Source organism: Orbicella franksi, chromosome 9 (assembly GCF_964199315.1).
Source record: "Orbicella franksi chromosome 9, jaOrbFran1.1, whole genome shotgun sequence".
NCBI classification, from domain to species: domain Eukaryota; kingdom Metazoa; phylum Cnidaria; class Anthozoa; order Scleractinia; family Merulinidae; genus Orbicella; species Orbicella franksi.
The window spans coordinates 2,924,117-2,940,230 of record NC_138153.1 but is presented as its reverse complement, the minus strand read 5'-3'; the positions used below and the strand labels follow the sequence as shown (position 1 = coordinate 2,940,230).

General features: G+C 36.8%; 1 protein-coding gene across 2 annotated transcripts in view; it reads right to left on the bottom strand.

Moving 5' to 3' along the window:
• Nucleotides 1-16,114, bottom strand: part of LOC145497630 (voltage-dependent calcium channel subunit alpha-2/delta-2-like) — a 39,734-nt gene that overhangs the window by 19,568 nt on the left and 4,052 nt on the right. For both annotated transcript variants that reach the window (XM_081477451.1, XM_081477450.1), the window contains exons 5-19: nucleotides 15,984-16,110; nucleotides 15,409-15,540; nucleotides 14,833-14,890; nucleotides 14,595-14,645; nucleotides 13,078-13,180; nucleotides 11,879-11,938; nucleotides 10,571-10,621; nucleotides 8,293-8,382; nucleotides 6,544-6,675; nucleotides 5,524-5,605; nucleotides 5,041-5,090; nucleotides 2,629-2,715; nucleotides 1,838-1,885; nucleotides 584-664; nucleotides 87-161 (exon numbers count right to left, since the gene is read on the bottom strand). In XM_081477451.1, the coding sequence (XP_081333577.1) occupies nucleotides 87-161; nucleotides 584-664; nucleotides 1,838-1,885; nucleotides 2,629-2,715; nucleotides 5,041-5,090; nucleotides 5,524-5,605; nucleotides 6,544-6,675; nucleotides 8,293-8,382; nucleotides 10,571-10,621; nucleotides 11,879-11,938; nucleotides 13,078-13,180; nucleotides 14,595-14,645; nucleotides 14,833-14,890; nucleotides 15,409-15,540; nucleotides 15,984-16,110 (1,227 nt within the window). The remainder of the gene's footprint in view (nucleotides 1-86; nucleotides 162-583; nucleotides 665-1,837; nucleotides 1,886-2,628; nucleotides 2,716-5,040; nucleotides 5,091-5,523; nucleotides 5,606-6,543; nucleotides 6,676-8,292; nucleotides 8,383-10,570; nucleotides 10,622-11,878; nucleotides 11,939-13,077; nucleotides 13,181-14,594; nucleotides 14,646-14,832; nucleotides 14,891-15,408; nucleotides 15,541-15,983; nucleotides 16,111-16,114) is intronic.

The window sequence follows — 16,114 nt, the reverse complement described above, 5'->3', positions numbered from 1 at the left end:
AAAACTCTTATGGTTGCATTATATACACTTAATATGTGCTTATTCATCACAAACAGAAAGAAAGTGAACATATATTATATTATTACCTCCTTATCAAGGCCTGGATGGAACAATACAAAACCATTGTTGTTGATTGCAAAGCCATAGCCATTGACCCCAACCTGACAGGAAGAGATTTTTAAGATCAACAGCCATTTAAAAAGCAGTACTTTAAATTTCAAAACTACTCCTTTTGCACGTTGTTAAACTACACACACACCTATCTGTGTCAAAAAAAGGTTTGATCTGTGGTTTGAGAACCAACAAAGATCACAAATAAATGACCACCAACTGAGAGAGAAATTTTAGAAGTCTCTCCCTTTGCTGGATAAAAAGTGAATAAACACCAGAAATGGGAATTTGCATATTGTCATTCAATAATGGAGAAGTGCCCTTTTTATGTCTTAACATCCATCAAATGGCTTTACGTCCTTTCAACAAAAGGGGAAAGAGTTTTCTACTAGGCTTTTCCGCTAGATTTGTCACTAGGATGCAGTGTGTCCACATTCACGACCTCAAACTTAATGAAGCCCTGTATAATTACCTCACCGCCCGGGATTGAGCGTTCAAGCTGTGGTAGGGCCACATCAGTTCCTACAACACCCAGCAGATCTCCTTTGTTCTCCTAAGATTTAAACAGAAGCATGTCAATCAATATCCAGGAGTGATTTGGTCAAAAGAAAGGGTCTTGGCTAACATAAATCAGAAGAAATCACATCTGGAGGGGAATGGTTGTAATATCTCACAAACTTCTTTGTTCTATGTTTTTGTTCTCTTTTTTGGCCTTGACCATACACAAAACACAATTGTTGTTTACTTCTGACTGAGGAACTAACAAATGGAAACATTTTAGCGATGTAATTAATGCAAAGTATACAAGCGTAAAACAAAAGATTGTGCACAATCATGGAGCTTCCAACTTTTGATATCTAGTTTTGCTTCTTTGATGTTTGCAGGGGTTCAAAACCATTCCCCTCTATTAACTTTGTGTAGACTAAGGAATGAAAAATATAATTACTTTCTTTTGCCTTAAATCCCTGACATTTGGAATCAAAAAATAATTTCAATCTGGCAAAACTCGGGCCCAATATATTTTAAGCAACTTTTCAAGTACATTTAATATGATTCTGTTTTGAAGTCTGAGTGGTTTATCACGCCGGTGCTTAATTTTTGGCATTTGAATCCAACGAGCTACTGACTTAACACTTGTATGTAGAAAAGGGATTAACTAAAAACAGTTCTATCCTCTTCTTTTTACACAACACTGTGAAATTCTGACTGGGAGTTTTCCAGAATAGGTGCAAAGAGAGAACTTTGAAGGGATTTTCCTGGGACATCATAAAAAATAGGCCATTTTACAGTTGTGTGCTTAGTTACCTGGCGTATGAATGCAAGCAAGGCTGGAGGTGACCTTGCTTTGATACAGACCTCCCTGCTTTTCTCATTTACATGCCAACTAGTTAGCATAAGAACAACATGATTTACACAACAAAAGCAGTGAGGTCTTTATCAAAACAAAGTCACCTGCTGCAGCCTCACTGTCATTCAAAGGCCAGGTCACTGAACAGACAACTGTAAAATGGTCTATTCCACAATTCCAGAAATTTTTCAGGACTAAAACCTGTCAACAACCAGCCAATGCTAGATCCTGGACTGGAGACCAATGTGCCAACCTTATGTCTCTCTGCCTTGCACATGGCAATCAAAAATGAGAATACCAGTTTTAAGCCTGGAAGTAATTCAAGAACCACATATAACACAGTAAAAGACACCATCAAAGTAACATCACAATACTTACAGATATATTAAAGACTGGAGCCACAAGTGTGATCATTAAACCAAGACCCTGGACAAAAACAATGACCAGAAAAAATTTTCAATTATATTCTACCAGCCAAATGCAGTGCAGTTAAGTTTGATTGTAAAGCTTAAAAAAAACCCAGAATCATCAAGTTTTAACCCTTTACCCCCTGAGGCAAATGGCAGTTTTTCTTAAATCAGCAAATAAAGACTCTCTGCTTGTGTACAATATACCATTTGAAAGTCACTGATCAGCTTATTTAAGAACTGACATCAGCAGTTATGAAAGAGGTAGTCGTTTTGAGAGAAATTGTTTTAAAATGTGAAACTGAAAAGCTTCCAACATGCATTAATTGTCAAATATCATAGGTATGCCCCTGAACTATAGCTAATTAAGCAGTACATAGCTTGATGTGAGACAAGTCTTGCATTCCATGTGCATCTCAAAAAAGAAATTGGAAAATAATGAGGGTGCATGGTCAACCATATCTTAAATAGGAGGGGGTCACAATTTTATACCTTCAATGAGCAGATCTTTACAAAGCAATTTTCGTGGCAAAAATGCATAGAAATCTCTCAAATATTCACAAAGTTATGACTTTGTGTGCCAAATGGCACTCTTAGGGAGTAAAGGGTTAATTAAAGGGGATGCACATGACTTTGAAAGGTCTATGATAAATATATTGCTTCATATTCAAAATAAGTTAATGGGGAACTTTGATCTCACTATCATCAAAAGAAGTCTCAACTGGAGTAAATAAATAAATAGAGTAAATTTATGTATCTCACCAGTCTATCAAGGTAAATAGGCGTCCAGGATGGATCAGGCCCACCTGGAACAAAGCCTAATGGCCGACTGAGCACTGACACATATGACTAATAAAAAGAACCAGAGAACATATTGGATTGTTTGCAATGAAATACAAAACATGTTCCATCTTTTTAAGTTATAGAAACACCACTGTAAGTTTGGGAGAACGAGAAATGCTGTGGGAACACAAGCCGATAGGCGAGTGTTTCCTCAACTTTTTCGAGTTCTCCAAAACTTCCATGAACTCCTGTTTCACATCACAATCTATAACTCTTTAGAAACATGAAGAACAAGTTTTCCATATCTCTTGTGAAAATACTGTGATGAAAGAAGAAAACAACTTGTTTACTTTGATCATCAAAATGTAAATTCCCTATGCTCAATCATCAGGGCACAAGGACTTATTTTTTACTGCAACCTTCAGCTAGTCTCCTCTGCAGCTGTTTTTTGGGATGTCACGCAATGCTCCCCCGAAGAAACGGCTGCTCACATCCAAACAACATTCCTTTCCTTTTGTGTTTGTGGTGGTTTGCGGTTTGTTTGTGCTCTGTTGAACAGACCAATCACATAATAGCAAAGTGTGAATGACGTAAGATTTCGCGCAAAAAGGCCTGCAGTGAGAACACGCAAGGGATTTCTGGCTTTTGTTTCACGCCGCACGTCGCCAAAAACAGGCGGCATTCGCAGGCTACCATAATGAAGGACGAAAAAAAAAGGTAAATGAAGGCCCTAAGTACAAGTGCTTCATATGCTCATCGCTATGTTCAGCTACTGAGAGAATATACATTTTCTGGAAATGTCAAATTGTAAGCGTCAATCAAGGGCTAAACACTTCCTACAGATTGAAATCAGGAGGAAAGAGGACAAAGAGTGGCATTTAGAACTCGCTGTCAACAAATCAAGCAAAGCTACTTGATTTTCTGATTCCTTTATTAAGTTAAAATAGATATCTTCCTTCTCAACAATAATTTTTTGAGTTGAAAGCTTCTAATAATTAGCTTGAACTTTGAAGAGTCTTCAGCTACATAGAAAGCTCGTTCAAGCGTCGCCGGTATTTTTTGGCATCCCTAAACAAAAGCCAGAAATCTGTATGTTCATTTGTGACATCTCCCACGACGGGATACAAAGATAAAAAACATTCTCTGATTGGACAAGTTTCCAAGGGCGAATTTGGCACGAAAACGTTATTGAAAATGGAATGGAAGCGGTGATTGGCTAATTTCGTGAAAGGAATGTTGTTCGTATGTGAGCAGCCATTTCTTTGGGGCGAGCGTTGCGTGACATCCCAAAAATGGCACGGAAGACACTAACCTTCAGCTGGATGGATTTTTTTTTTTGTTAGAGAAGGACAAGTTATCCTTCCACTTTCCTTTCCCCAGAACTTCATTATGTTGCTCAACAGTTACCTGACAGAACTTTTCTATATAACATCTGGCACAAAAACAGAAGCCCTAGAAATTTGGTCTGTAACTGGATCCAGAGATTAATACAACAACCATTCTGCCTGCTTCACTATGTTTACTACAAGTTTTAATACCACTCATCTTATTTGCTTATAATATTTTACAGGTATGGTTACCTCTTGGAGTACAGATAAAACACTTTAAAATAATAATCAGGCATGATTTTCACGAAAAGGTGTACAACTAGATTGGTCATGATGTTTGCTTTCAATATAGAGCATTTAACTAGTTTATTAGACCCAATTTCCTGCGGCAGTGACCGATCAAATAGTGCGTGACTTGTATTAAGACAAAATTGAAAATTTTCTTTAAATGGTTAAGTAACGGTCCATATAAGAAGGATAGCACCATGTGGCAAGGAAAGCAAAATGGTGCTAACTTTTGCGCAACTTTGCTATTGTTGTATCATACTTCTGATTGGCACAATCAACAAACTCTACCAAAATGTCAGGTAGCTAGCTGTATATATATTTATCCGTAATTGATCAACTATCTTCCTTTCAACAAAACCTCGTTTGAGTCTAAATACCACAGTAATCCTATGTGGGGAACAATGGAAAATTGGAAGCTTTTAATGTCTTTGTTTACAACTGTTGTGACTGGTTGAATGTTTTAACACAAAGGAAACCACCTTTCAAAATAGAGTTTAAATACATTTTATTTCACAAACCTGCTTTCCATTGGTTGATACATTCTCTGTATCAAACCACAACTGTTTCAATGTGGAGAAAGCATATTGCCGCAGAACAATAGAAAATGCTACAGTTCTTATCTGGATCATTACTTAAAATCCAAGGATAACTTATAAACCAAAACATGGATAGCAAGAGCATCTATTACTCTTCTCAGCTAAACAAGTGCACAAAGGGACAAGTATGTTTATTGATATGTGCATTATTGTAAATCACTGAACATATTTCAACTTACCAGAACCTTCTCCCTGACATCTGAGAGAGTTTGAATCTTAAATAAGCAACCTTGAAAGAAAATCATAAACATGTAAATATTATATGTATTTCACCTGTACAGGATTGTCACCGATCAATAATTTCCTGACCACAACAGAATCACTTCTGACAACCTAATGAGGTTGTTTTTATTGCCATCTTCAGATGGCCATAATAATGTCTTACATAAGCCTACAGCAGTCTTAGAATCTTTGAAAATTCCCAGTTCTTGAAAAAATCATACTCCCAAACTGATGTTTTCTCTGACAGGTCTGTAAGTGCAATTTACCAGCTGGCATATTTTTAGAATAATGAAAAATGTAGCAGTTCGTGAGTAGGAGTATGGGTGTTCAGAAACTGAGTTTAACTAGCATTACTGTTCAGAAATTGTGCCAAGCACACATATACATTCATCTTTTTTTGAGTTCACAATTTAAAAAAAAAAAATGGCACTTTTAGGTACCTCTGTACTCATTGCAGATTTCCTTTAATGGCCCATCTGTGGCACCTTTTTCACTTCCCACAAGATAAGTAAAAACACGAATCTGTAAACAAGGTACATGTACAATCAATGTGTTGTTCCACAAAAACTCCATGCCCTCTGTACAGATTGGTCTGAGTTCCCCAGCCCCAGACCTCTAGGAATTCCAGTTTAGCTTTATACTTTCTTTTAAAATGTTTAGCTTTTGAGATCGCTTTAGAACCACTTGGAATTTCCAGTGTATCGATATTTCCAGGAACCACACAATCATTAAGAAGGGTTATTGATTCAAAATATTGAAATGGTTTTAACTGGTTAATTAGACTCATTTCTATTACAAGAATAACTATTAAATATTTTTAACCTTCAATAAATTGTCAATTGTCCATACTGCCAGTGCCTAGATTGTTCACACAAACTGAACTGACAGCTACATGTAGATCATGTAATCAGAGGAAACTTTGGCTAACAGGGCAAAATCAATAGTGAGATGATGTGTACTAAAGGCATCCACATTCGAGTGTCAATCAATACCCTCAATCGACCACCAATGGACACTCCACTGATACTCCATTGAAGCTTCAACTGGCACTTGATTGACACTCAAGATCAACATCTCAGTCATCAGTCGGTCAAGGGTAGACTAATTATCAGTCAGTTGACACTCAGCTGACTATTGACCGACTGTCAATTGAGTGTCCTTGAGTGTCATTATTAGTATCGTTTCGGATGTCAATCTAGTGTCGATCAAGATGTTGATTGAGTGTTAATCGAGGGACATCGAGGGTATCGATTGACACTGGACCACAGATGCCTTTAGTACAAATGATCCTAACCAGCAATTCATTCGCTGTTAGTAACATAATCTTTCACGATAATTGTGTTGATGAGAAGCAGTGGGTAACAAAATCAACATAATTTATACAAAACTTTAGCAACATGCTGACTGGCTTCCTAAATTAACATTGACTGTACTAAAAAATTTTTATGACAATTGCAAACCTTTTTATCCGGATTTTTTTCCTTTAAAATTTCTTTGCTTTTTTTGCTTTCACTTTCCTCTATTCCATCTGTAAAAAGAATGACTGCCTGTGTGCAATTTGAAGATGCGGGATCAGGTCTTTTTCTGGATTCCTAAGGAACAAGTATAGTTTTTAAATAAGTGTTCTTGCTTCATTGATAGTGATTACAGCTCAGGACAGGATATAGTGACAATAAAGACAAATAACAGGTTTTATTAATGTTTTCAGCAGGAGGACAACTGGTTTTCACAGGCAGGTAAAACTTTTTGATTTGCACTTCTTTATAGGAAAAACTTCCCTTGAGATATTCAAACCAGGTGGGCAAAATCATCCTCTAACTAACTGTTCTCTTCGTGCCACATGGCACACAGGGCCCAAACATCAAATAATCAAAATTATCCTCACAGCTAGCCAGTCAAGTAATGCCCAGTGACCAGCTCTTAATGAAACCCCTGAAGACAATGATAAGTAATGATATTCAGGATAAATGTGAAGGTGAACAAAACTATAGATGACAAAAGCAAGGATTAAAAATCAAAGGAAAATATGAGCAGAGATTGCCTAGGAACTATTTGTAAAATGTAAAAATATGAGGCAAGTTAAGGTGTAGTGCAAATTAACCATAGGTATGTTCAGCCTTCTAGAAAACAATCCATCTGCCATGACACTAACCACTAGCCTTGCACTGGCTTGCTCAAATGAGCAGGAATCAAACTGCACCTAGCTTAGCCAAGAGCTCATTGCAGGTGTAAAGTACATCCCCTCGACTCTAGTGTTGCAACGATACACCGATGCACCAGTGAATCGCGATATTTTTTGTCCTGGTACGAATATCGATATTGCGACAAGATATGGCAATAATTATTATGATATTGTGATTCCTCATGAATAAAAAATTCATCATTCTGTTTTATGACTCCTTACCCAAGTCCAAGCCCTTTCAGAGCTATTTATTAAACAAAGGGACCTGTGAAAAAAAAGTTCCATCTTTGCTTTGTATTGCTCTGCATGCTTCCAGTCATGTATCTTTCAAGATGGCAGCACAAAAGCATGTGCAGTTCCAATCAGTTGTCAGCTGACACAGTCTTGTGCGCCCACAGACAAAACATATGGTTCATCCGTTCTTCACAGCTCTTCTTCGCCTGTCAGTTGCATGTAATGATGTATCGTATTGTGTATCGTATTGTGGCACTTGTATCAAGATATGCATCATATCGTGAGAAATTGTATCGTTGCAGTGCTAGAGTCCAAATGAATACTTAACATCCAGAAATAACCTTGTCTACACCCACAAAATGTCCTTGAATAATAACTAAGTAATTAAACAGAAGGTAAAGTCTATATAGGGGTCAAGTGGCCCATGTCTGGTTTCAGTAGCATGAAGAGACCAAGATTATTCTATTCCCCTCTGGATAGGATGCTGGTCCATCGCAGGGTTACACCCAGCATCAATTTTGCTGGTAACCATTTATAAACCAGAGTGTCTAGAGAGAGGCACTGTGAGAGTGAAGTGTCTTGCCCATGAACACAACACAATGGCCCTAGCCAAGGTTCGAACCCAGACCACTCAATCCAAAGTGGAGAGCACTAACCATGAAGCCATGGTGTCTCCACAAGCAATGAAACATAGGTGAGTTAAATTGCATAGTTACTTGGATAACAAAAACCTTCATAAATTAAACCGATTAAAACTTTGTTTTCAGTTTTTGCTTATTTTCAGTTCAAATACCTGCAGCACTTCAATAGCGAATTCAAATCCTTTACTGGCCCTAGCAATCCCTTTGGCAAAAGCATTTTTAGGTATGAAATACTGTAGAAACTGAAAAAATAACAGAGATACATACATTAATTAAGTCAATGAGTATACATTGTGGTATTAAACTTCAATATCATTTTCAAGTTTTCAAACCAGTGTGCTTTTCAATTTTCCCAATTTGTTTCATATTTAATATTCAAAGACCATACTAGTCTGAAATGCAAATTACAGTGAAATATGTTCTTCCAGAACATATCCATACCCCCTCCCACACAGGGTTTTGGCATTTGATTAACTAATATTAAAACTGTCATATACCATTTGATTTGCACGTCTGCTGATAGAGTGCTCAATAGTAGAACCAGGGCATCAATATAATCCAGGTGATGGAAGCAAAATGAAACAAGATGAAAGCAAAATGCAAGGAATTTAAAAACAGGGAAACTTATCTTCAGGAAAAACTCGATGCCCTTGATAATGAAATATGTCACAGAAACAACCACTTCAACCAACCACTGTTAGATGAATACAAATCCATCAAGACAGAACTCAAAGATATTTACGAGAAAAAAGGCAAAGAAGCCATGTTCCGTTCAAAAGCCCGCTGAATTGAAAAAGGTGAGAAACCTACCAATTATTTTTCAATTTAGAAAAGCGAAACTTTGAGAAAAGGGTTATTGCACAGTTAAAACTTGAAAATGGTGAGATTATTTTGGACATGAAACAAATCAACCAAGAAATAGAATTATTTTATAGCGATTTACTAGAAACAAAATCATCTGGCCTTCCTTCCACGAATTTCAGAGAGAACTTTTTTGCCTTTGTTGAGGACCTAGACATTCCCAAATTGTCTTTTGAGGAATCAGTGTCTCTTGAATCTGACCTGACACTTGATGAGATAAAAAACGTTTTAACATCCTTTCAGAACAACAAATTCCCTGGGGAGGATGGCTTTTCCAAAGAATTTTATGAAACATTCTTCAACCTAATTGGCACACATCTCCTTAATTCACATAATGAAGCTTTTACCAAAGGACAATTGTCAATATCTCAAAGGCGTGGCATTATCTGTTTGATACCAAAAGACGACTCCTGTCTTATTGAGCTGTCCAATTGGCGACCGCTAACTCTCTTAAACGTTGATTACAAAACTCCTAGGCATCCTACTTGTTATTGATTTTCGTAAAGCCTTCAACACCATTGAATGGAATTTTATCCACAAGTGTATTGAATTATACAACTTTGGTCCAAATATTACAAAATGGATATCCATTCTTTATAATAATGTTGAAAGTGGCGTGATGAATGTGGGTTTCATGACTAATTACTTCAAAGTTTCTAGAGGTGTCCGTCAAGTATGTCCCCTGAGTCCTCTTTTGTTTGTGTTAGCGGTGGAAATGCTAGCCCTCAAAATACGCCAGAACCAACTCTGCCGGGGCATCGAACTCCCAAGTGGACAGAACGCTAAGATCTCACAGTTTGCAGATGATACAACCCTGATTCTTGAAGATACCACGTCACTTAGAAATGCCATGAATATAGTTAATTCATTTGGAGTATTGTCCGGTTTGCAATTAAATAAAAAGAAAACAAACGTGACTATGACTTGGCATGACTATGTTGCCCTTTCCCCCAGCTATATACATTTTTACACAGCTAGAGAGACATATTTTTTGTAATATTTACGACCGTATACATTATCGACTATTTTTCATTAGAATATTATCAGTTGTAACAACCCTCTTTTCTGCACTACTTTTGTAATTTGTTGCAATATTGTAATGTTTTTCTCAATAAAATAAAACAAAATTTTAAAAAATAATAATAATAATAATCCAGGTGATGATATCAACAGAAGGTATGACTTGGCATTTTATTACCAACTAGTTTCATACCGCACGAGAAGTGTGGCACTTATCAGATAAAATAGCCAAATGAAAAGATTGTTACAATGCTCGCTGATTGTAGACGCACTTGTGCGCACGGAATTTGAATTTGAATTATGCCAGTTGCTCGCGCGGAAGTCGGATTTTAACAGTTGCTAGCGCGTGGCAGTGGGGGGCTTAAAGTTCTTTAGGAGAAACTTGTTTGCGTGCCTGCAGGAAGTGACCAGTCATATGTATATAATATATACAAAGTCTGAGTTAAATATAATGAAAATAACAACGTTTGTTCATAAGTGATGGACTCTTCACTAAAACAAACTATTAAGTGACTTGATTATAATATCATTAACAATTTAACTGCAAACCTTTTTATTCTGTGCAGTAGCCTGAAGGAGTTCTTTTCTGCAATCTGGACCCTAGAACAATTACCAACAAACAACAGCTTTTAAGGGGTGGTGAATAGTCGTTCAAAAGCTCTGTATTTCGTAAAATTTTAGTCGAATTTCACAGGTCTCGCAGTCTCATTTTTTAGCGGTTATGTGCGTCTTGCAGTCTCGATTTTTCTATGAAGCTGTCTCGGAGTCTTGATTTTTTGCAAGGCTAAGGGTCTTATAGTCCCAATTCGTTCCTTTATCTGTTTTTATAGATGACGTTTTCTCTTCACTTGATATGGAATTTCAATGAAGCAACTTACAAATTTTCCGAGAAAAAGTTAATCCTAACTTCTCCTAATTGTCCTAATTCCACAAAAAGGAACAAAACCTGCCGCAACGTCTGTTTTGGTGACAGAAAAACAGTTATTTTTCTGTAGGATATCATAACATAGTGTGTTATAATCAAATTTCCAGTTCCAGTCAGTACCAAGAAGGTGGCTTAAGGCTGTACAAGCTCATTCTAACTCTCAATGAAATCTGGGGCTTGAATTTTAAGAATCTGAATGTCTCCCTCTCAAACTCAAAACACTTTGAAGTCTCAGTCTCGCAATCTAAAAAGTCAAAATGTCTCGGGCTCGCAAAGAAAAACGCTTGTCTCGCCGTCTCGCAAAGTCTCGCATTTACCATTCACCACCGCTCTTTTAAGAACACATGATTGATCATCGCAGTTATACGCAACTTAAGCAGATGTGAAATTTAAGCCTGAAAAAAATTCAGGCTTGATCGGGATTCGAACCCATGACCTCCACAATACCGGTGCAGTGCTCCTTTAAACTTCCAACTAAGCTATAAAGCCAACTGGGAGCTTGTAACCTTGTGAGTTCATAATATACCCGTACATGACAAAGATACAAGAAAATATATGAAAGATCATAATCATACTAGAACTGAAAGATGCAAAGAGATGATTAAACTCTCTTTTTTTTTCAGGCTAGTATTTCACAACTGCTTAAGTTGTGTGCATAACTGCGATGATCAATCATGTCCTCATATCTTTCTCTGCAGTTCAAATATATAGTTTTTCTTATTATTCACTTGAAAATAACATTTATTTGCTTGTCAAGTTTGTTTACACAGTTTTAATAGAACGGGGGTTGCTGATGTTTGATAGTCAACCACTAGATAACTTCATACATGTGCATGTACACGTGTGCTTTTGCATAACAACCAAAGTTCATTTATATATTTAATTAATACTGAAAATAATATTTTAAAAAAGTTTGACAGAAATTTACCCACCCTTTCATCAGTGTCCTCATCCCTTCTTAACTGACACACCATAACAGGGTCTTCGTCATACTAGTCAGAAACAAAATACCAACATTAACTATCTCTTGAATAAAATAATAGAGACAGATGAAAAGCACATCGTATAATCTGTTATCTCCCAAGTGAAAATCCACCTCAAGGAAAGTGACTAATGATTAGAAAGACTGCTTAATATACATTAGTATCACCCAACTAGTGGACTAATGCAAATCCTGCATTTTGATTGGCTACACTACTAGGGGACTATTAGTAATAGTCATCGAGTAGCGAAATTGGCGCCATCGAGCCTGACGCTTTCTTTCATTTCATTCCCAAATAAATATTTCTTCAACTTGCATTTGCTAACTTTATTATTACCTTTTCTGTCCAACTAGTTGGGTGATACTAAAAAAATTAGACCCTTCGCCCTCAAGGGCCACGGGTCAATAGCCCATTCGGCTTCACCTCATGGCCTATTGACCCATAGCCCGCAAGGGCTACGGGTCTAATTGTTAAGTATTGCCCTTATTAGTTTAATGCAAATTTATGACTAACTCACTGGTTGGTTACATTAAGTCACAAGATTTAATTTACTCACATTTTCAGTCAATGTTAGTATTTATTTATTAGTCAGAAGTTATTCAAACACATTTGGGTAACATCACAATATTAATACCAGTCTTATTTTTGTACTATTTGACTTGAATAGCACAAGTATCCACTCTTCTCAAGTATTTAGCTGTAAATTTCTAATAATGTACAGTTGCTAATATACATTAGATACACCTTTTAAATTTGGGACTTCTACATGGAACATCTAATCTAACTGTTTATAGTTTAGGATGCTGGCAACAATTTCAGTTACACTTTCAGCAAAATGCCAATTAGTTTGTATATTGTGATCATCCAGGTGCGGGTATTTCTGGAAAGAACTGTTGTTGGTGACAACAATGTAATGTACCCTCATCCAGACGATCACATTGTATGAACTACTCATTCTGATATTCCTGAATTCAAACCATTTACGGGAATGCCAAGTAAAACAGTTTACTTCTCTCTTTTAATTCTTACATTTAACTTGCTCAAAGCAAAATCACATGCGCTTAATCCAAGCAAAGCTAATTTAAAATTAGTTTGTCATGACGGTTTTTAATTTAGAGTATTAACTTCATCTGACCAATATTACTCACCACTGCAACAATATTAACATAGTCATTTTCTTGCAGAGTGTCAAGCAAGGACAATGCAGCGAGTTTAAGAATGGACAATTTTTGACCAGCCATACTGCCACTCCTAATGTAATGAAAGTACACGTGATAACAGCTGTCATGCCACTAATACCATCTTAGATAAGCTAATGTTTTTTTTTAACCAATCATACATGTATGACTGTACTAATTTTTACTTTCAGCATCAAGTAGAGTTAGTGATGTACACTAGGTATTATAGTACTGTCTTGTAATTATCATAAATTACTTGTAGGTACATTTAATATTTCTGTGAAGGTTTAGAAAAGTTACAGTGCTTTGATAGGTTTTACCTTAATTATCTCATTGTTATTATGTTATTAATATATTAATTTTGTTTCTCTTTTTGAGGGAAGGCAGTGTTATGTATTCTTAAAATAATATTAAAGCCTCTTGGGAAATCTTTATTAACATCTATGCCACAAATGGAGGGCGGGTGTCTGGGATGGTCCTGGCGACCCAAACCAAGGTCGGTAGAACACCCTACAAGCCTGCTCTACCCCCACCCCAGCCATGAGCCCTGCCTGCCAAACCCAACTCCAGTCCTAGCTCTTGTCACACTAAAACTAGAAGTTCAGCAGAAAAACTACAAAGTAAAAGAACTTACAAGGATATATATTTTTATCGAAAGCTTAAGGGAGAGGAGGAAGGGTAACAAAACACTAATAAAAGTGCATGTCAAAGTAGCCACCAACGAGCAGAGTATAAATATAAATTGAATAACAAATACAGAGTTCTGAGCAGAGTACAACTAAAAACATGTGGGAAGGCACAAGCATACATGTGAAGACGAACACATAAACCACATTAAAATACTCCTGACCAAGCAATCACCAGAAATCCCTAAAAAGCAGGCAAAAATGGTAATGCAACCTCGGCATTAACCAGAATTCTAAAATACTGCCTGATATGCCATGTAAAATACACCAATAAATGCTTATGCCATATGCATCATTGATCAAACCTTTTCCTAGTCCATTTAACCCTTTTTTTAGCAGTTAATCAGATCACACTAAAATAAAGATATGTAATGATCACTAATGGAAAATTTATATAAATATTCAAAAAAATTCTTCCACCTACAATCGTGGACAAAAGTAATTGGGACACTTAGGTAATTCTAGCTAACGAATTATCTGTGTATTAGAACTGAAGTTTGAAAAAACGCACTGCTTTCCTTTTAGAAACGCGTTACTGTTCCCCCTCCCCACCCAACACAATGTTGAAAATCAGAAGAAATTGCAGGTAGTAGTTTTCAATATTGTATCGGGGGTGGGGGGGCGAGGTTAGGAAGGTGAAGTCCTATTCGCATCTGGCGTGTGCGCAAAAGCGCCAAAAGTGCAAATGCGTCCCAAGACTTTTGCCCATGATTGCAGTATAACTAATCTAAAGAAAATTTACAATTGGGACCAACACTGGATTAAGCATACATTGTATTTAGCTCATTATTTAATACTTACAAGTCCAGTATTAAAACTATGTCTTTAGGTGAGCTTGACCCTTGAATATACCTGACAAGAGAAATGAAATTCAGTGTAAAGCTAACACCCAAGTGGAAACTTAACAGTCTTGAAATGGATGCTTAATTTTGAGTACCCATTTGTAGCAAAGACCCTGAAGGAATAGGGCCTGTTTTGAACAGTTGTACTGTTGCAACACATGCAAAATGGTATTTGATATAAAAAGACATTTTCTTACCAACCACGCCTTCTGTGGTCAAATATGTCTTGTTTTGACTCAGTTGTCCACTTGAAGCCTGAATGAAATAGAAGGATTTACAGTTAATTATGTAAACTGGGAAAAAAATTATTTGTCAGATTTATTTACAAGTTTAAGCATTTTCACCTAATGTTAAGTTACAGGGAGGCTCCAGTCTGATGAGCCACTTGGCTCGTATGCAGACTTAAGTTACAGCTGTATGCAGGGATACAAGACATGCTGGAAAGACAGTTTGAGCAGACTTGAGTACCAATTAAACAGAACAAGGTTCGACAATGAGATTCGTGATAAAGTGAACAGTCAAAAGTGATTTGTTGAAATAACAGAGCTGCATGTGTGGCTTATTGAGATAAATCATATTGTTTAGAACACTTGCCCTGACTCACCCATGGCAGGTTAGTCTCAACAAATCAATTGTTCTCAATACAGTATTTTTAGCTCAAGCAGTTCTGAAAGTTGTCTATTCTTGAATCCAGATTAGCGCTAACATTCTTACAAAGGACAAGGTAAGCCTGTGATGTTAATAACAGGGCACTGGGTAACCTGTTGTTTTACCTGGATACACCCTGTAAACACCATCAGCACTTCCAAAATACTGCCACAACAGTGAATGATTCGTCATTTCATTTTCCTTGAAATACTTATCTAGCCCACTTGTCCACTTTATGGTATTCACAATACCAACTCCTGTAAATATGAATGCAAGCATGCATCAGGTACAATGAGGACACACACAGACTATGACCACAATCTCCACAGCCTTCAACTGATTTAGCCTGTATTACAGCTGCCCTCCACGAAAAGACAAATCAGAGAGAGGGTCTGGGTGTTAACGTTGATAATATTGTTGATAATCAACTTGCACTCCATAAAAGTATATATAAGCACTGGACTATTAGCAAGTTTGTGAAGCTGACATTTTGAACATTACCCCTTCATTAGAAATTCATCAGAGTAAGTCAAAGGAAAATGTTGACTTTGTCTCGCAAAATTCCTTTACTCCTGGGGAATTAATCACCAAAAATGTGTCAGCTCTTAAAAAAAATTCCTTCTTTTAGCCCAAGGGTTTAACCTGAAGGGGGAAGCTTAAGCCTGTGATACCTGCATCAAGACATGCCTCGCTAACTCACCTCCACTAAACACATCAGTTGGTATGTGTATGACGCTGCTAGACATGTTAATTTCAACATCTGTAGAGAATCTATCATCAATTGCAAGAGGCAATCCTTTCAAGTCCTTGCTGTTAAAATAGTCAGTCTGA